The sequence below is a fragment of the Metopolophium dirhodum genome, chromosome 1 (genome assembly GCF_019925205.1).
Source record: "Metopolophium dirhodum isolate CAU chromosome 1, ASM1992520v1, whole genome shotgun sequence".
In the NCBI taxonomy this organism is placed as follows: Eukaryota; Metazoa; Arthropoda; class Insecta; order Hemiptera; family Aphididae; genus Metopolophium; species Metopolophium dirhodum.
Genome location: NC_083560.1, coordinates 55,778,410 through 55,801,079, shown reverse-complemented (window position 1 = coordinate 55,801,079; position 22,670 = coordinate 55,778,410). Strand labels below are relative to the sequence as shown.

The window sequence follows — 22,670 nt, the reverse complement described above, 5'->3', positions numbered from 1 at the left end:
TTAAAAATTGGAAACTGAAAATGATTTTAGTTCATTAAACTGACAAATCACAATGTTAGAACAAGACCTAGTTAAAAATTATAATTATTGACATTTATTTTAAATTTTTATCATTTATTTGACGATAGTTATTTATTAAATTGAGAAATGAATAATAATTTCAAATTTTTTTATACAGACTGATGCTTAGTAGACTATAGTTTATTATAGGTCGATGTAAGTAGGTAGGTAATTATAATAATTGAATTTTTTTTTAAATAAATTATTTTAAATATTGTTATATATATATAATTACCTAATTACTACCTATTTATTTTGTTATGAATTCATAATAGTACATTATACTTTGGCCGCCAAAGGCTAAACAATAGTCAACGTAAGTGTAATAAAAATAAAATTATAATAATCATTATTCATAACGAAAATTGAGAACCGGGAAATTTATATTTTTATTAAATATGGTAGTCACGGCCTAAGGGCTAAGTTCGTTCTTACTTGGTGCCCTGGTTACAATGTCCGTTAACGCTAACCGGTGGTTAGTCTAATATTAAAACCGACGTAATTTATAACCAACGTCAGGTTTGGTTATTCTCCGTTATTTTAAGTGAATGCTAACGGTTGGATTCTGTCGGTTTTCATTCGGTAAGAAACATGCCTATAACCACCGGTTTGCGTTAACGGACACTTGTAAACTGAACATTGTAAAAAGATTATTATAATTTAATATTGTATATTTATTATATTATGAAGGTGGCGGCGGCGCGGCGACACACCTACAACCAGTTTGCGGCACACTTCAACACTTGTGTAGTCTTGTGCCGCCGAACACTGATTGAGAACCACTGGCCCTAGAGGCATAAACTAATGTGAAGCCATGGATATTAAAGAATGGATAGGCCATGGCTACATTAATAAAAAAGAGGGAAGTGTGCCGGAATGGATAAGAGATACTGTTTTTTATCATTTCAATAGATTATTACTTGAAAATTGGAGGGTGTATACAGCTTGATTTTTCAACTAGAGATTTTTCAATTGAAATACCAATATAGGTAGGTTGTGGATAGGTAAAGAGTGGCACACACATGATTTTTTTTAGCATACAAAAAAAGAATTTTTATTTTTGTCAATCTAAATGGTTGCAATTTGTTAATTAATATTATATTAATATTATATAGTGTTGCGAGTCTCGTAAATTTACCATGTAAAATTTTACCAGTAAAGTAAATGTACAAAAAAAAATTTACAATTTACATTTTTTTTACCGCTCAAACAGTTGAGTGACCACTTTATTTGTATGTTATTGTATTTTTTATTAAGATATAAGGATAATAATACAAATCATGATTTTTATAAAATGATAATGACAGTTATGTGATACGAATTATTGTGATATGGTGTATGTGGTTACCACGATTTATTTTTATTTTATATTTTACTATAATTACTACCTAATCGTTATTTTTAATCGTAATAAAGGGATAAAATACTAATACTTTATTTTATATTTATCTTGCCTTCTTTACGTACTATTGTGAAAAAATTCAACAGGTACACTATAAATTTAATTTTAATAAAAATTTACCAATTTTACCGTAAATTTGGTAAATTTACCAAAAAAGTTGTTTACGTAAAATCCACATCTCTAATATAATAATTAGAAGAAATATGGTATATACATTTTCTACAAATATATTTATTAAAAAAGGTAGATAAGTGGGTTACTGTAATGGATGGTGTTAAATTTGAATTCAATGATATAATGTCATTGTATAAGAAAAACGATTCTGAGCGAAAACGGTCAGTCAGCCTATATTACCAAGTATAATTGATGATATTATTGTGAATAAAGTAATTATTTTATATATAACCTATTTACGTGGAGCCTTGTTTTAAATTTTCTTAGCCATAAAAGTTAAACATTTTATACATTTTTAACTACAAAATAATAAGTAAATTATAAATTTGATAAATGTTGTCAAAATTTAAACTTTAAATGCTTATAAAAAAAAATTGTGCATATGTATTTTTAGTATTTTTTAACTGCTATTTAGAACGATATATCAGGAGCCTTATATTAAATTTTAACGCTTTTTTACCCAACAAATAAAATTTTATTGATATTTATAGAAAAAAAATACTAAAAAAATTGAAAACTGACAATGTCCGTAAACAGCTCAAAAAGAGTCAAAATATTTTCAAATTTTTATGGTGTACCTATAGAAAATGCTAATATAAACATTCAGTGAAATTTTCAAGTATCTATAGTCTATCGTTTTTTAATTAAAATAAAATAAGAAAATTGTTACATGAGAAATCGAGTGAATATCAAATGTTGTAAAAATATAAATTTCAGACGCTCATAAAAATTTAATTTAAGTTTCTTGTAGACATTTTTTTTTTGATAAAGGTAGACAAACTTATGAGTAATCTTATATTACATTTTCAAATCTTAGATTTAAAAATAAAAATTTTTATGAATTCTCAACTCAAAATAATTTTCTAATTTTCGTGATTTTTCCGTATTTTGTCGAAATTTGAACTTTAAATGCTTATAAATAAAAACTGTGACTAAAGATTTTTAATTTTTTTCATCTGCCTTTGAAACAATAACCTAGGAGCCTTCTATTAAATTTTCAAGCTTTTTTACTCAACAGATAACATTTTATTGATATTTATAGAAAAAAAAAACTAAAAAAATTGAAAACTGACAATGTCCGTAAACAGCTCAAAAAGAGTCAAAATATTTTCAAATTATTATTATTATTTTCATAATATTTTGTAAATTTTATGGTGTATAGAAAATGCTAATATAAACATTCAGTCAAAATTTCATGTCCCTACGATCATTTGTTTTAGAGTTACACCAAAAACCAAAATCTATTTTCTCGAAAACAGATTTTGCGTAAAAATTCCCGTTTTTCCTTAATGTTTCTTTTGTTTTTTCACGTCGCTTTTGAAAACTACTGGGAAATTTTTATTTTTGACCCCCCCAAAGTACCAATTAGATTCACTTTCCTATCAGAAAAGTTACTATTGAAGAAAATCCAAGCACTTTTACTGTCCTAAAAGGTGATGACAGACACAAAAATAAAAAAAAAAATTAAAAAAATTAAAAAAAAACACACATCATTGTAGAATCAATACATTCATCGCTTCGCTCAGAATCTAAAAAACACACATCATTGTAAATTCAATACATTCATCGTTTCGCTCAGAATCTAAAATACAAATCTTTGGCCTGGACAACGTCGGTTGGGTATATTGTATAACATTATGTCATTAACAATGTACTTACTTATTAGTTATTATCCATTAGGTATGGGCTGATTTTGTAGTTATTTTTTAAAAAAAGTAACTAAGTTCTACTTTTTGAATGAAAAAGTAATGTAACGTGATACAAACAATGTCAGGTAAGTAATGTGAGTCTAATTTAAATAAAAATACATTATGTAACAAGTCATGTAATTGTATTACTTTTCAAAAGTAATTTACCCAGCACTGGACTATTTATTAATATTATAGGTCTTTGCTCAGAAACGTTTTTCGTATAAAGTGATTTTATATAATTTGATTCAAATTTAAGTTTTTAACACATCCATTATAACAGCGACTTCTCTAGTACAAAAACACAAGTTATGGTTGGATAGATATTTTGTGTCTGTGTACTCCTTACTCGTTAGTTACTTGGGTAATTAGTGATTACACAGGTGTTTACGTGCTCATGTATCATATTTTTCTTCTTCATCGATTATTTTGTTCAATTTGTAAAAAAGCGTGAAAATGTAATACACAATATTATAATAATAATATATTGTTACAATAGCAGTTGAAAAATATTAAAAATACATAGGCACAATTTTTGTTTTTAAAGCATTTATAGTTCAAATGTTGACAACATTTATCAAATTTAAAACTTAATAATTTGTTTGTAGTTAAAAATTTATAAAATGTACAACTTTTATAGCAAAGGTTTGAAAATTTAAAACAAGGTTCCATGTAAATAGCCAAATAGGTTATATATACATTTACTTACCTAGCTTATTATACATTTATGCTCAAATTTAAAATGTGGTTGATACACCGAACACATAGTAGGTACGTATTAATATATTATTAATTATTATACACGAAGTACGAATGATATAGTCAAGTACCCACGTAAGAACTTTTATAAAAATAGTACTTATACAGAAATCTAAAGTCTACATTCAGAATAGACGAATAGTCGAATAAAATTTGATATTAAAATAAATGTTTTCACGGCTTTTCAATTTGTTAACATTTGTTAGCTACCTGGCTCCCTACCTACCTATATAAGCTCGACGATACTCGCACCATGACAACGTTGTATAGTTTAACTAAACAACATGATATAATTATGCATCATACTAGGTAAGTATCCTTTTACCATAACGTTACCATACTATGTTACTATAGCGACAGTTTTGTGTATTTCACGTTTGTTTTCACAATTTTTTCAACAACTCTTCCTCTTCGTTCATGTTCAATGGCTTTTTAATTTAACTTTTGACTTAAGTTTCTAACTAATCCACGGTTCTGGATACCTAGTGAAATGGCGTACGACAACACGTTGATTACAGATATAATGAAGGATATCGGCTGTGGTGACGGCTTTCACATACCGGTGGCCAATGAAGAAAATCAATTACTTGAAAATGAGGTAGGTGCACACTATCCAACTATAACATAACTGTTATTATGTACCATTAATATTTACTTTTAATATTTATAAAATTTTGTTTAATAGTATTGCTTTGTAAATCATTCTAAAAAAGTATAGAAGTATTTAAGACAAATTTTTCACCTTTAGTTTATACTTTTATGCCTATATATATATATATATATATAATATGTATAAAATATGTTTACCTACCCGTCTATCTATTATATATTTATACCTATTACCTATTATTCATTTTAAAATATAGGTAGGGTATATATCCCTATATTTTCGAACTATAAAGACAATTCGATGAATTAATATATTATTATATATTTATAATATTAGTTTTAGATTCTGAGCGAAGCGATGAATGTATTGATTTTACAATGATGTGTGTTTTTTTTTTATTTTTTTTTTTTGTGTCTGTCACCACCTTTTAGGACAGTAAAAGTGCTTGGGTTTTCTTCAACAGTAACTTTTCTGATAGGAAAGTGAATCTAGTTGGTACTTTGGGGGGTCAAAAATAAAAATTTCCCAGTATTTTTCAGAAGCGACGTGAAAAAACAAAAGAAAAATTAAGGAAAAACGGGAATGTTTACACAAAATCTGTTTTCGAGAAAATTTAATAGAAGGCTCCTAGGTTATTGTTTCAAAGGCAGATGAAAAAAATTAAAAATCCTTAGTCACAGTTTTTATTTATAAGCATTTAAAGTTCAAATTTTGACAAAATACGGAAAAATCACGAAAATTAGAAAACTATTTTGAGTTGAGAATTCATAAAAATTTTTCTTTTTAAATCTAAGATTTAAAAATTTAATATAAGATTACTCATAAGTTTGTCTACCTTTATCAAAAAAAAAATGTCTACAAGAAACTTAAATTAAATTTTTATGAGCGTCTGAAATTTATATTTTTACAACATTTGATATTCACTCGATTTCTCATATAACAATTTTCTTATTTTATTTTAATTAAAAAACGATAGACTATAGATACTTGAAAATTTCACTGAATGTTTATATTAGCATTTTCTATAGGTACACCATAAAAATTTGAAAATATTTTGACTCTTTTTGAGCTGTTTACGGACATGGTCAGTTTTCAATTTTTTTAGTATTTTTTTTCTATAAATATCAATTAAATTTTATTTGTTGGGTAAAAAAGCGTTAAAATTGAATATAAGGCTCCTGATATATCGTTCTAATAGCAGTTGAAAAATATTAATTACTGTATAGAATTTGAGTGACTTTATACAGAGTATTCTCAGTACTTAACCCCAGTCTAAAGCAATACTGGTTTTTTGATAATAAGTTATTTTTTTCTAAGAACTCAATCAGTCTGGCTTTGATAATTTTTTCAAATATTTTAGAAAAATTGATCAACATGGATATTGGCCTATAGTTACTCATAATCGATTTATCACTACTTAGTAATATTGTCAGTTGTCAGACCGTCTTCGCGCAGAATCAACAAATGAAAACAATGATTCGTAAACAATGATTTTATATACTTGAATTCATATTTAACTCATCCATTGCACTATGGCAGTGACCCACATGGCCACATGACACCTGATGTGCAGCAAAGAGATAACCACTTCACACTTGCTCACCTTTTTTTATCTTTTTAAAATATAATTATACTTACAGGTATATGCATATTATATAAACCTATACGATTTTACACTATTTTTAAGCTAACTATTCATAAGGAATTAGAGAAATACCCTTGTATTCACAAGGTACCTACCGCACCTTTTTTTTTGTAACGTGAAAGTAACAATGTTACTTCTTTTTTATTGAAAAGTTAAATAATTGTACTACAATTTTATTTGGGTGTGACGGGCTAACGTTAAAAATAAAAATAAAAAAAGGTGGATAAGTGGATGTCGCTCTGCTGTACAGTAGGTTACAAGTGGGTCACTGCAATGGATGGTGTTAAGTTTGAATTCAATGATATAATATCACTAAGTGAACATCCAATGTTGTAAAAATATAAACTTCAAACGCTCATAAAAATTTAATTTGATTTTCTGATAGACATTTTTACTGATAGCGAAAACTTAATAAACTAATTAGGAAAAGAAATAGATGGTTTAAATACTAACAATAAATTAACCGGTTATAACTGGTGATATGAATGTCAATTTATTCGGTGTACAAGAATATAATAACAAATAGCTTAATATATTACCTGGAAGTGCATTTATCTCTTTTATAAACGTTTACACCAGATTGCCAAAGGGTTTTTAATCATTCTTGTTTAGACCACATTTGTATTATTAGTAATGATAACGTAACGAGTAAAATTAATGTTGGTGCAATACTCATTGATAAACAGATCACTGTACGGTTTGTGTTTCAATTCCAAGTAATGCTAATTTTGTTAATAATCGAAAAATGTTTAGTAAAATTGATTATAAATCAATTACGTCAATAACAGCCAATGAAAATTGGACCGAAGTATATGATGCCATTATATATCAATCCCTGTTAAAATGTTTTTGATAAAATAATTAAAAATGCAATTGATAAATCTACTAGTCGTATAATGGATGACTAGTGGATTATTAACCTTAGCCCGTCGCAAACAATTTCTTTCAATGAAATGCAAAAAAACATCCAAATAATTTAACGTTAGCTTTGCATTATAAAAAATACAAGAATAATTTCACAAAAACTATAAGGCTAGCTAAAAATAATTTTTATGAACAAAAATGCAAGTTCTAATCCAAAATCGACATGGAATCTAATAAACGAAGTTACAGGCTCTAATAATTGAGATTTAAATATGACATTATCAAACTACAAAATAATGAGTATGCAGTAAATGTGAAAAATGATCTAATAACAGCATCTAATATGTTAAATATTTTTTTTATAAATATCGTTCAGAATAATATAAAAAACCAATCAATTCATGAGTAGTCATGTTCAACGTTTCTTTTAATGAAGTGTTTCTTAAAACAATCGAATCGTCGGATATTGTTTATACATACAATTTAAGTATTGAACAAAGTATTTTTTCTGATACCTTAAAAGTAGCTGATGTTAAACCTTTGTTTAAAAGTAGTGATAAATCGATTATGAGTAACTATAGGCCAATATCCATGTTGATCAATTTTTCTAAAATATTTGAAAAAATTATCAAAGCCAGACTGATTGAGTTCTTAGAAAAAAATAACTTATTATCAAAAAACCAGTATTGCTTTAGACTGGGGTTAAGTACTGAGAATACTCTGTATAAAGTCACTCAAATTCTATACAGTAATTAATATTTTTCAACTGCTATTAGAACGATATATCAGGAGCCTTATATTCAATTTTAACGCTTTTTTACCCAACAAATAAAATTTAATTGATATTTATAGAAAAAAAATACTAAAAAAATTGAAAACTGACCATGTCCGTAAACAGCTCAAAAAGAGTCAAAATATTTTCAAATTTTTATGGTGTACCTATAGAAAATGCTAATATAAACATTCAGTGAAATTTTCAAGTATCTATAGTCTATCGTTTTTTAATTAAAATAAAATAAGAAAATTGTTATATGAGAAATCGAGTGAATATCAAATGTTGTAAAAATATAAATTTCAGACGCTCATAAAAATTTAATTTAAGTTTCTTGTAGACATTTTTTTTTTGATAAAGGTAGACAAACTTATGAGTAATCTTATATTAAATTTTTAAATCTTAGATTTAAAAAGAAAAATTTTTATGAATTCTCAACTCAAAATAGTTTTCTAATTTTCGTGATTTTTCCGTATTTTGTCAAAATTTGAACTTTAAATGCTTATAAATAAAAACTGTGACTAAGGATTTTTAATTTTTTTCATCTGCCTTTGAAACAATAACCTAGGAGCCTTCTATTAAATTTTCTCGAAAACAGATTTTGTGTAAAAATTCCCGTTTAAAAAGTTTTTAGATTTTACTTTTCGGTTCTGTTTAACTTTAATGTAACATTATATAAGTATATTTATATCATTATGTTTCTTTATTGTATTTTAACAGTGTATAATACTTACTAAAAATTTAATTTTAATAAAAGTTTTATTCTTATGAGATAAAATGTTTAACAGATAAAAGAATTACTTAAAAAAAAAGCGGAATTGTTGGTTATTGATGAATCAATGGATAATGAATTACGTGATAATAAAAATATATTAACCAATTTATCAAACCACGAGAATCAAAATCAGGTAATCCTACTAAATGTTTATTTTAATAAGGTGTATTATTATTATTATTATTTTTTTTTATTGGACTTAAGCCTGGCGACTACGGCCGTTAGCTATAAGTGTTATTGTAAATAATTTAAAATCAGTTAAACTATAATAAAACCCAGTATAATCAAAATACTTTTCAAAAATAATTTTACAACTTTGAGAATAAATTAATAATAATAATTATAAAATAATATGTAAATATTTATATTTTGTATTTGTTCGTAATATAATATAATTCATATTTGTATATTTCATTTTTTTGATAGAAATTGATCATAGCCAACCGCCAACAACACGAGACGGAACAGCACATGCTGATTGCAGCTCAAAGAGACAACGACTGTTTATCCAAGGAAAATAAAAAATTGAAAAATAATTTCAATGAATTGATTGAAAATCAGAACAAAATGGAAGTATGGGATATTTGGATACTGATTAAAATCTATTATATTTATTGCAGAGTTGAATATTTATAGTTTATATAGGTACTATTACTATTATGAGTTATAACCCATAATTCGATATCGCTTACTCAAATCGTGAGTTATGAATTATCAATTAATAAAATTAAAAATTATTTAGTAATTTCTAACGAAATTACGCAAGTAATAAATAGTGTTTCCATAATCCAGATTGTTAGGTCTATCTAATAATTTATTTTTATTCATAGTTTAGTAAATTTCTAAAATAGTTGAAAATATTTAATTTAAATCAATTTAAAACAAACTGTAAATATTTATTTGATATTATCAGGTACTTACCTACCTACTTATTTCTTATACTACTTATCATCCGTAATGATTATCAGATACCTAATAAGAATAAGTAATGAACAGATATTGGAAGTTATAGCACTAAAAAGTGAAAAATATTTGTAAAATACAATTTAAAAATTTAAGTTTTATAATTATAGGTTAAAGTTGTCATTGGGTGGCTACTCTTCTCGCATGTCTCATGTAATAAATATATTATACATCTGCATACAGGCTTATTGTAATAAATAAATTATAGATTGCTTGTTTTTAAAATAAAGTTTAAAAAAAATAAAAAATAATATACAAAACAATTGATTGTTATGTAATAGGATCTGGCTCTGACTCTCTTAATTTTTAAAGGAGGAAAATAAAGATAGGTAAAGTATTTAAAGTAAAAACTGAGTATTATTAATATTGTTTAATAATTAAGCTTAATGTTACCTTAAAATGGTAATTACATACCCACTAAAATAGCTGAAAACCTAAGTAAAAGTCACTAGGTCAGTCACGGAATGGTTTAGTTCGTGTGCTACGTTGTAGAAACATTAAGGTTAGGTTTGAATATTTAAATATTGAAAACAATATTCAATGGGGTCAATCAGAGTTTAATATGTATAAGAAAAGTATACTGCCATTAAATAGGCCGTTGAACGAGTTTCCACAGCTGCTGCCGTCGCCACCATTGACACGGAAACTGAAGAACGAGTAGCGACTAGCCCGTGTGTCCCCGGTACCTACTTCAAACTCCGCTTCGTCGGAGTCCTAGGACTAAAATAGTATATTTTCATTAGATTGACCTAACTTCGTGACATGGTTTGAATGGTTTAATAAAGTACAATTTTATAAAAATTTGAGAACAATTTAAATTTTAAATATTTTATCATATTATCTTATGATTTATGATAATATTTTATACTAAATTGGCCATTGGTTGCGTGATTACTAGATCGTATGGAAAAGCTATTTCGTGCGGGAAAAACGTTGGTGGGCTTCAAGAGACTTTCAGGAGGATATTAACAGTAAGCAGGCGACAGCTAAGTTAAAAATGAATTGTAATTATCAAAAGTAGTTTATTGTGAATACTAAATAGTAAATTTTAATATTATATATTTATATAAAATACTAAAATAAAGTATAACAAGTAAAATAAAATAATATAATAAAATCAAAGCACGTTATGTTATAATTGTATTCGCATGTATAACACGTTAAACCAAATTATAAAAAAGGTAGGCAAGTTGGTACCCGTTCTGCTGTACAGTAGGCGTCAAGTCACTATAATGTATGTGTTAAATTTGAATTCAATAATATAAAATTGTTGTATACGAAAAATGATTCTGAACGAAGATGGTCCGTCAGCCATTTTTTAAGATAATATTGCTATTTAAGTATTTTATTTTAGTATTAGTAATTCGGTTTGCCGAAAATATTTAATTTAAAAAAGCTTTTGCGTGTATACAAATACTCTAATAGTTTCAAGTACCCACGAAAATTATTTTTAAATTATAACAAAATAACTAAAATAACTAAGACTTTTTACTTCGTTTAAATATCAAATTAGGTCAAAACTTGAACTTAAAATATCTATAAAAAAATTGTATTTATTTGTTTTTTAGATTTTAAGAGTACCATATTAAATATTTATGAGTAACCTATTTTTTTTAGATTTTCTATCTATAACTATATAAATTGAACATTTTATACATTTTTAAGTACAAAATAATTTGAATATTTTGTACTTTAAATGCTTATAAACAGAAACCGTGCGTATGTATATTTGATATTTTTGAACTACCATTATATCAATTTATGAGGAACCTTGTACTATATTTTCAAGTTTTTTGACAATAATTAAAAATATATAATTGAAAATGGTTTTAAAATCTATTTAAAAAATATTATATACATACAAAATATATTTAGGTATTATAAATTGTTATGATTCATATTTAAATGACTTTTTATAAGCATTAGTTTTTACTTTAATATAGCTTTGTACTATTTTAATCTTTCTCCTTTGAAATAGGAATATAGGATAGTCAAAATGTCAGATAGTAGCTATATAAATCAACTCATTTTTTGTTTGATTATAAAATATAATATAACATAGGTAATATGGACTGACTGTTCCATTTATATACTAGGTACTCTCTGTTCTATGAATTTCAACCAAATGAGTTTGATTCCATTTTATATGAGAATATATTATCTAAAAAACTCAGTTAATAATAAAAGCAAAATAGTACTAAATATCTGACATAACTAAACAAAAATTAGAAAAATTAAACTTCGTATATATTATCAGGGAAGTATGAAAAAAGTTGTCTTACTATGGATGATCTAAGACTTATAAAAAAAAATGTAAGTGAAAGGTCCTAATAAGTAATAGAACTTTATGTCTTCATGATATAGTTTTTACACAACCTACCTATTGAACTAGTGGCTGATATTATAGGATGGAAAAAATGTATACAGATGTATATTTTTAGGTAATACCGAATGAAAGGTAATATTGTTCAAATCTATGTTCAATTTTTTCGTTCATGTATAAAAATAATATATTTTTCCTCTAAAATGTTTAATTTATTGTTTTAATTTTAAGATTTTACGTCTATAATCACTTACATGTGAATTGTAAAGTGTTGAGAATGAATCAAACGTATTCCTATTTATTTAATAAAAATAAATGTTTTTTTTTTAATAAATCCATAGAAATATTGTGAAATATATTCAAAACTATTTATTTGGTTTTTTATAAAAATGTTTCACAATTTGTAGTACCATCTGTGCTTGAAAATAAATCAATGTACAACACGTAAGTTGTGTATAGGTTATAATAGATAATGGTACTTTAGGTCTGTATTGTTACACTTTTATAACGATGGAATATAATTAAAAACAAATTATAAATTGATTATGTGTTTATTATATTACATATTCTTATAAATTGTATTATTCAGAACGAGTTGTCAAAAACCGACGAACAAATAAAAAAACTGAGGGAAACTATCGAATGGGGTGAAGAAACGCTTTTGGCATGGAACAACGACTTGGATAGACGATGTTGTGATGTTAATATTCTTGAGAGATATCATTTAGAGGATAACAACAGGTTTAAGGTAATGACTATATTTCAGCGTAAATAGTTTAAAATATACACATTTATGTTATTTGTTTAATTTAGGAATTGGAATTACAAAGACAATGCCTTCAACAGAAAGTGATTGAAAGAGAGTCAGTAGTGGAAAAAGAAGTAAGTGAACTCCTTCAAGTAGAAAGAGAGCTGGAACAAACTTCTAGGTTAACTAGACAAGCACAACATGAAAGAAACCACCGGCTCGAACAATGGGAGAATGCTGCTAATTTTTTGAACTCTAATCAAAAAGATTCTCAGAATACAGTCGAAGTCAGTATAATTATACCTGGAATGAAAAAATCATTCAAAATATTTTTAATGAATGGCAATTATAGGAAATAAATAAAATTAGATTAGCTGCTCGTGAAGTGTATGATAACATGAATGAAAATAAACAAAAGTATCAAGAATATTTAGAGAAAAATGAAGAATTAGAATATAAAATGGATGAAGTTAATAAAGTCAACAATGAGCTGAAATTATCTACCCTTAATAAACTTTCGGAAACTGAAAATTTACAATCAGAGGTTAAGATTTAAAATATACATTTTTGTTTAAATTGTATCAATATAATTGTTTCCTTAAATGTTCATAGGTGTTGTCAGTTCAAAAAGCTCTTAGTGTTATGGGTAATAAGTTAGAAAATGAGCGTACAAAACGTAAGCATATGGAAAATGAACTAACAAAATTAAAAACCCAGATACAACAAAAGGAAAAAGGCTTAGCAAAAACAAAGGATGATTTGTCTAAAATTAAAAATCAGTCTATGACTACGGAGGAGAGGTTAAATGAACTGAATTCGATCTACAATGTATCATCGTTTGATTTGAAATTTAAAAAAATATTATTTATTATTAAAAATGACTTGGTAATTATTGTTCTTTTTGTCTTAGCAAAAAAAAGGCGAAGCAGAAAAATTTTTGACGGAAAAAAATAAATTGCTTAATATTGCATACAACGTAAGAAATGAGATAAGCCAGGAAAAAGTTAACATCGATTTGTTGACAAGTCAATTAGAACGAATTTGTAACAAACAAAATATATTAAGTAAAGAAGAAACAAAATCAAAAAAATTAATTTTGGAAAAAAAAGAAATCGTTTATAACTTGGTAATAGGATTGCAATATCAAAAAAAAATAATGCATGCAGATTTAACACGCCGATTATTTTAGAGCTTTCAGCTCGAAACTATACGTATAGGAATTGCTGAAGCCAAAGGAACCACCGATATTGAAGAGATGAAAGTTATGCAAGAAAAGTTGCAAAAGTGTAACGAAGAATTAATCCAAGCCAACGATCACCAGCATCAGTTAGAAAAGCAGTTAAAATCGACTGAAGTAGGTGACGAAAAATAGATAATATTTATTTAAAAATAATGAGAATATTATGATTTCTAGAGCGAAACCCGGCGTATAACAAAACAAATTGAAAAAAATAATGCAGAATTAGAAATTCTCCGAAACCGAGTAGAAGAATTGAACGTGACCAATGAAGGAGGTTCGATAAGATGGCTAATTGTACCATCGGTGTTATTGGGGTTAAACTAGCTAACGGTGTTTTACGTTTTATTTTTCACGCATAATACAGGTGTAAAACAAATTCAAGTCTTAAAGGAAACTAATCATCGGTATCACATGGAGGAAATGATGGTAAAACTTAAGATAGAACAAATGAAGAAGTTGACGAACAATGAAAGTGATAAAGTGTACTCGTTGGCTCAGCAGCGTGAAGAATTAACTTTGGTAGGTACACGTTTTTGATAATCCATAAAATTACAACATGACAACATTTTACGATGACAGCTGAAACATGTTTATAATATTAAATTTAATCTTGACGTGTATAACATATTGTAATATTATTTGAGCATCGGCGTTTTGCGCGTGCATAGGGTATAAACAACAGGAAAAAAGAAGTAGCGGAAATTTACAAGCGGATCAGTGACGAGAAAAAATTGCTGTTGGAGGAGAAGTCAACGGTAAAACGCAAGTTGGACTCGATGGTCCAGTACATCGAACAGCGGAAGACTAAGCACCAGATACTTTTGTCCACAATGGGAGGTACCTCGTCCCGGGTTACTGTGGATGGCAGTGGTGACGACAATTGCGACGGTGCTGACGGAGACCTATCGTCGTTCAGGATGAGCGAGCACCGAATTCGGGTGGCCCAGGAAAAGCTTGAACTGCAAGAGATTGGTGACCGGCTGGACGAGCGCGTGCAAAAGCTGGAGACCGAGATCCGGGCCATGGAGAACACGTTGCACGTGCTCAACGCCAACAACAGCTGTTACAAGTCCGGAATGTCTTCTGTGAATCCGGCCAGTTGGTTCACCTTGGACCCGGTTACTGTCACTAGCTGTTAAATGTCTGTGTGTTTATTGTAGGTGAGGAGTACAAGGAAAAGGTCGTTCTAGAGGAGACATACGAAAAACTCAACAGCACGTGGCTGGAGAAAAAAAAAACACTTGAAAAGCTGAAGAACGAGATTCAGGTGAGTAGTACTGACGAGTACCTATGTACCTACCCTAATATGATATGGGCTTTAGGAATATATTGTACAGGGGATTATATCTTTGATAAATGTAAATACGCATAAAAAATGTCTAGATTCCGAGATTAATGAATTGGCGGTTGGTGACCCCACCTGACGCTATAGCCAATCAAAACGATAACTTTAGGTAAAAATCACCCCCAAAACTGCATTCCTATGGGTATAGCGCCCCAAATAAATGTGGTACCAGACCAACTTTGTTGTACCTACCTACTTATCTATTCACTTACTAGTTACTTCCTGTATATTTTGGATTCTGAGCGAAGCGATGAATGTGTATTGATTTAACAATGATGTGTGTTTCTTTTTGCGTCTGTATACAGTATACACGATAAATATTCGAAATAATTCATAGACTTTAAACTTCAGTATCTTTTCTGGCGGGAAAGTGAATCTAGTTAGTACTTTTAAGAGTTAACAGTTTAAAATTCGAGGAGTTTTTAAAAAACGGGAGAAACGTGGATTTTTACGCAATACCAACTTTTGACAAAATCGATTTAGTTTTTTTGGTTGAACTAAAAAAATAGTAACCGTATATACTTTAAATGTTCACCAATTCGATTATTTAAAAATATTCTGACTGTTTAAACTATTAATAAGCATTTTTATTGATGCCCAGTGTTTATCTAGTTCAGATATAAACGTAATATTAATATTGTTTCTAATAGTAGTACAATTTTTGTCCTCATTGTACTTTAAATGTAAGATCAAATTTATGTAAAAATTGAGTATTTATTTATTTAATTTTAAAAGTGTAAAGGAATTAAAATTTTGTTTGTATAATCTTAACTTCGATATTATTTAAAGATATCTTACTCGTATTTTGTTAAATTTTTATATCTTGCTTAATCTTAAATTTTGTTTATTCTTTCTGACATTTTTGGCATAATAGCCAGGGCTTGAAACCGTTTTCAAAACCGAAACCGAAACTGTAATCAAAACCAAAACCAGAAAAAATTGGAAACCGGTATTCAGAACCGAAACCGAAATTTCTTAATACCGGTATTGCTAAGTTGAAACCGAAATCGTAAAATTTCAAAACTGGTATACTAAATCGAAACCAAAACTGAAATTTCCTAATACCAGTATTGAAAAATTGAAACCGAAATTGAAAAAAAATAAAAACCGGTAAACAAAATCGAAACCGAAACCGAAATTATTTCAATCGGTTTCAAGCCCTGAATTAATAACATGTATACTAATATTATAATCTGGACTCTACTCTCCCAATACAAGCTATGCTTACAGAGAGTATTTACATACTGTCTATTGTCTTATTTTTGAAATGTATTGTATTATTATTTGCGAAAATAAAAATTATTATTAGGTATTATTATTATTATTATCCTCGATTATGGCGTAGTGCCCAAGCAGAAATTAACGTAGTTAAACAATCTTAAAGAATCTTTAATTATTTTATAAAACAATAAATTAGGTAGGTACTATGTTATTTTAATATTTAAACAAATTTTGTCTTACATTTTTGACTTGAAAGTCATAACAGAATAATAAAAGTAGTAAGTACTTATCAACGAGTATACTCATCATTTTTCAATAGACAGCAGACATGTACATAATATTATATTGTTGTAGACATGGGTATTATAATTACTAATTAGACAACTAAACAAGTTTAATACTTTAAATTTGACCATTTTATATTCTATATAGTAAATAATACACTACACTACTACAGGATCTAGAAGTTCAATATAAGATAATGAGTGAAGAGCTAGAAAGTTTGATTAACATACGAGACATCAAAGACAGTGAACATGAACGCGTGCTCAAAGAGTCCAATGAACAAATAATGAAACTAAACCGAGCAAATAACCGAATCGAGTTCGATATGAAAAAAATTGATAAATGTTGTAATCCCGATAAACGGAATGCACTTGAATTGATAAAAGTATGATAAGTATCAATAATGCATACCTAATAATAAAAATATTGGAATAATTTGTAATATTATACTATCATACTTTAATTTGTGAGAAAAGATAATATAATTAATTTCAACATAATTTTATAAGTACATATGTACATATTTATAAGTACAAAAGAAAACTTTACCGGTTTGTGACGCCTTGAAACAATTGATGTTACTTGTTAGTTGTTTTTATTTTAAAAATACAATGATAGAAATCTACAAATTATTCTTTTGGTTATTATATTTAATTTTATAATGCCTCTATGATAAATAAGTACAAACATTAAAATTATTAGGACATGTTTAATGACTCGAGTTTTCACAGCGAGATATCGTGGTGAGGATGATGAAAAAAGTGAACAAGTGCGTTTTGGAGCAGTTGTCGGAAATGTCTGTTCGACACATTGGAGTCGAACCTACTGTTAAGCAGTATTTGTTGGAAAAGGATTTGGAATTACCCATCGTGTCTGGTCTGTTTTTGAATAAAGCCAAATCAAGTTGCGGTTCTAGCTCGGTATCATTGATCAGCAGTAATTCCAGCGTTAAAAGGTGCGAAATCCCAATGACAACTATAGTTTCAAATGCAACAGAATACGTAGATATTATCCAATATAATATTATGTTATTGTATTAAAGACTATTTTAGTCCAAAGATAACATTTTTTATAATATTATTACTTATTTAGGGGAGAGTGTGGTAAGTTGATGAACTTAATGATTTATTGATATTTACATTATTAAATGTATATTAAAAATAAAATCTTGAAGTTTTGAATAAGTAATGTCTTAAATATCAAGAATAATATGTAATAATAGCTAGCATTAATATTAAAGGGCTTTTTACTTATACATTTTACAAAAATATTCTGAATTTGTCATCTTAATGGGGGTAAGTTGACTTTCACTTGGGATGAGTTGACTTTTGTATAATGTATATTATTTAATATTATTCCATGGATAAATCAATGAAATATAGAATAAATTAATCTATGATAATATTAAACATACCGTAATAAATTACTCAAAGTAAATTAATGAATATTATTTTAATTCAATTATACTTAAACACTTAATTTATTAATTTTATTTTATTAAAATGTTTTATAAAAATTGTATGAACCAATGATATTTGGAATTCACAACATAATACACATTATTATTTAATTAAATAACAATGAATAAACAAATACAAATGTGTCAATAACCTTTATTAAAATTATTAAAATAATGTCATCTTGCCCCACAAATGTTTTTTGACAATTTTAATTATTCATTAGCAGCACATACATTTTATCATACTATCATATATATATTCAAAATATAGCTTATAATTAGTTATAACATGTACTTTCTAAAGTATAAAATCGATTTAGTAATTATACTTATGGTAATTAGGAAATCCTTACAGTAATTAATGTTATAAAAGATTTTTAATTTAATGTAAATACTTACCATTTAAAATCAACAGTTATACCTAAATTTATAATACGAATAGGTACTTCTATTTAATATTTTATACTAATGTATAAAGTAACACGTTCTATCTATGTAATACAAATAATAGTATCTATTTTTGGAAAAGCAATCTTTGGACGAAAAAAAAGTTTCTTTTTTAATTTCTATAAAAAATGTTGTTTGAAGATGTATCTGCTTATACTAATACGTAGAAGAGATTGTGTGTTTATATTTTACTTGAAAAATATACAAACTTAAAAAGTACCCAAACCTTACTTTGGATAAGAAAAAAAAGAAATTTCTTAACAATATAAAAAATATTGAACAAAATGTTATATTTAAATTACAGCTATTCGGACGAAGACAAGCAGTGCTCGTATTCCGTAGTGAACTTACAACCTTAAGCTTTAAGTGGCTCCGTTAAATCCGGTAAATATATAAAGTTACACTACCGAATCATATATTCGAATATCGAGTATTTACAAATACATACATATTATATATACATATTTATTATACATGCTACTTATATAATAAAAAATATACAAATCTCGTGTCACGGTGTTGGGATCGCACTCCTCCGAACTGTTCGACCGATTTTAATGAATTTTTTTTTTGTATATTCGGTAGCTATGGGAATAATTATAGGTATAATTATAGGTCGTAAAGTATTCTTTACGATCCTGTAGTTAAATGAGGTTACCCCCCTAAATTAGTTTTTATAACTGAGGTGTGGATATGAATCTGTATAATATGTAATGTGTATACGAGACTGTCCTGGGTGAATCTAAGGATTTTGCAAAATTTAAAAATTTAAAATTTAAAATTAAAGGGTTTAAAATTGGCAAAAAACAAAATCTTACGTGTAAATTGTGTACCTATATATCTACGTAATGGTTCCTATTCACATTTGGTCATGGGATAAATTATTAGTAGAAATTAGTATTTATTTATTATTTGTTGCCAGTGGTTATTCGGATTAGATCAGGTACAAGCTTGCTTCAAACATTGCCTACCAAGGTGGATGAGTTGCACTTTGTCCGCGATCTGAAGTAATCGGATTTCCTACCAGAGTGGCTGAGTTGCACTTACTGCAGCAAGTTATACCCAAAAGGAGTTGAACACAGAACAATCATAATTTTTTTAAGATATGCCAACAAAATGCACGGTATCAGCTAGTCTGTTATATAATAATATAATATTACTATTGTATAGGTCAGGATATTTTCCTATCGGAATGGATTTATATATACATAATATAGTTCTTTTATCAAAGAGCTTGCATACAATAATATGTATTATTTTAGTTATATATTATATTATACATAATACATATTATAGATTACTATAGCTGATCCCGCGCACTTCGTTGCCCGTATAAAATAGCAACTTAAAAAAAAATGTGATTGTTCAACTCCTTTTTGGTGTAACTCAGCCTCCCTGGTTGGCAATCCGACTACATCAAATCGTGGACAATGTGTGACAGCATATAAAAAGGCAATATGCTAAAATTTTATTTGATGCATGATTACACCTGATCTGCCCGATTAACTAATTGCAACCAAATAATAAATACTAATTTCTACTAATTATTTCTCCTAGAACCAATAGCAACCATTATTAAATAAAAATGTCCACTGTAAATTTTAAAATCCCCGTTTGAGCACCTCCCCGAGTTTTTTATAGGAGGGTGAAAAATATTTTACGATCTATTCTCATCATACCAAATATACAAAAAAAATGTCTTTTCAGGAGGAGGAGGAGGAGTGCGACCACAAACATCGTAATACGAGATTTTTATATATTAGATTATGGAAACAATAAATAATGATTTAACTATTTATGGATTAGGATCAGGATTTCAACTAATTTTCATTTATTGTATGAAAAGTTTATAATGCAGTAACTATGGCTTTTGTGTCATAACGGTACATTTTTTGTTTTATTTTGTCTGTACCTAGATTTTTTTTGTTTTTCAAATGTTCAGTTGTCTATAAATGGAAAATTCGATACAAATGAAAATTTTAAACGCTAACATTTTATAAGTGCAGTTATACTTTTATATATTTGAAAAAAAATATCAAACACAAAAGCACTGAACAAAATCATTTTTCAAATGTAATAATTTGTATTTTTTTAATTTTATTTTAGTATGACCACAGATAATGTAAATACAGTATAATATTATATAAAAATAAATAGTAAAACATGAATATAACTTAAATTAAAACAATTAAATAAATAGTAAAATATAGGTAAAAATATACTAATTAATTTGTCCTTTCGTCATTGTTGTTAAATGTCCACGTCCAGTTTATCTAGCCATTGTACTGCCCGTCCGATGCTGTGTGTAGATCTTCGAGAGTTCTAGTAAACTTCCTATTTTCACATTCGCTATTTCGCTAACTATGTGCATTGCCTAAGCGTCCGCAAGCACATCTTTGATACTCCCACTTGTGCATCAGCTAGGTGGTTACATCGACCCTGACCTGTACATATTCGATTTTAGTCTAGTACAAAATCTGCGTGGAAGGGACAATCCTGGTTGCACGGAAGGGACATCTTTTACTAAATTCCTGTTATTGAGAAATTTCTTTCCCATCCTTCTTGCCATATAATTTGTATAATAATGCATAGTTTGTATAATCATACAGATACACTATTCAATCATTGATTTTTTTTGCAAGGGAAGATTATCTTGAGTATTACCTTCTACAGTTCTACATTATAAGTATACAGAAAATAATATATTATGTTTCAAAATGCCATGGTCCCACGATAGGACCGCAGCAACAACGCTTTTATTATTATGTATTAATTTAATTTTTTTGTGTTTTTTCCCAACAGGTACTTCAATTATGACGAAACGAAACAAATAATGGAATGTTTAAGTCTTACGGATATATATTATTTTATTTTGGGAATATGTCAAATGAAATGACGCTTATTAAATTCATTGAAATATACTATTCTATATTGATACCTGTATAAGAGAGTGTTAATGCGATAAATTATCTTAGTTATTTGTTTCCTAATTTAGATCAATGATTAGACGATAATACACCTTTTTAGAACAACATAATAATTTTTTTATATAGTATATTGTACATTTTTTTATATCTAAGATTTGAAAGTTGAATACAATATTCCTAATAAGTTTTTCTACTTTTAACAAAAATATAGAGTTTACTAGGAAGTCAAATTAATTTTTTGTGATTGTTTGAAGTTTTTGGCATTGGTTACCCGTAAACTAGGTAACGGTTTCTCGAGCAATTTATTTTGTTGTTAAAAAAAAAATGTAGATTCTTGACATTTTTATCATATGTTTATATTAGCTTTTTTTATATCTTTATATCTGAAACTTAAATATCTATATATCAATAAAATAAAATGTCGATTTTTTCCACCGCAAGAACTCGTAAATTACCAGATCTATTTAAAATTTAGTAGTAATTTAAAATTAGTAGAATATCCTAAAAAAAAGATTACATTTTCTTTAAAATGCTCGATGTACCCCATATAACACATGAAAAATATCATAAAAGCATTGATACTTCTAATTAAACTCTTGAGTTTTTCCTAGATACAAGATATATTCTAGAAAATCACAATCTCTAAAAAAATAATAGACATTTCTCATTAAATCCATGACATTTCCCATTAAAGATTGAAATATCAAAGAAAAGCATAAACTTCCTACACAATTTTACATTTCTCTCAAAATTCATGCCATAACACATTAGAAGGAATATATCCCCATTAGAGGCTTAAAATGTCACACAATCCTATACATTTCCCATCATACACTTGTCAATTATTTTTAAATCTATTACATTTCCCATTAAATCCATAATATTAAATTTGAATCAAAACTTTGTACAAAATTACATGGTTTCTCTGCAAGATTAGTTACGCAGGAAACCACAATCCTTTTG

General features: G+C 27.3%; 1 protein-coding gene across 2 annotated transcripts; it reads left to right on the top strand.

The window, feature by feature from the left end:
• Positions 1 to 4,488: 4,488 nt before the first annotated feature.
• On the top strand, positions 4,489 to 21,825 carry LOC132934865 (coiled-coil domain-containing protein 39-like). Of its 2 annotated transcripts, XM_061001252.1 has the most exons (17): positions 4,489 to 4,681; positions 8,763 to 8,882; positions 9,176 to 9,322; positions 12,625 to 12,783; positions 12,849 to 13,070; positions 13,136 to 13,327; positions 13,396 to 13,611; positions 13,694 to 13,909; positions 13,973 to 14,137; positions 14,198 to 14,297; positions 14,388 to 14,542; positions 14,692 to 15,121; positions 15,184 to 15,290; positions 17,047 to 17,259; positions 17,606 to 17,829; positions 19,085 to 19,164; positions 21,583 to 21,825. In XM_061001252.1, exons 1-16 carry the CDS (start codon positions 4,574 to 4,576, stop codon positions 19,137 to 19,139), a joined length of 2,829 nt encoding a protein of 942 aa, XP_060857235.1. In that variant the 5' UTR covers positions 4,489 to 4,573; the 3' UTR covers positions 19,140 to 19,164; positions 21,583 to 21,825. The 2 variants fall into 2 exon arrangements, with proteins under 2 accessions (XP_060857235.1, XP_060857236.1); XM_061001253.1 differs by lacking the exons at positions 17,606 to 17,829; positions 19,085 to 19,164; positions 21,583 to 21,825 and having other exon boundaries at positions 17,022 to 17,154.
• Positions 21,826 to 22,670: the final 845 nt, after the last annotated feature.

What these genes read in the sequence shown, in the direction of transcription:
- LOC132934865 (XM_061001252.1), top strand. Translation starts at nt 4,574, where the DNA reads ATGGCGTACGACAACACGTTGATTACAGATATAATGAAGGATATCGGC. An exon ending in GAACGTGACCAATGAAGGAG is followed by an intron (nt 14,298 to 14,387) that starts GTTCGATAAGAT and finishes CGCATAATACAG; the next exon opens with GTGTAAAACAAATTCAAGTC. An exon ending in ATGCACTTGAATTGATAAAA is followed by an intron (nt 17,260 to 17,605) that starts GTATGATAAGTA and finishes GAGTTTTCACAG; the next exon opens with CGAGATATCGTGGTGAGGAT.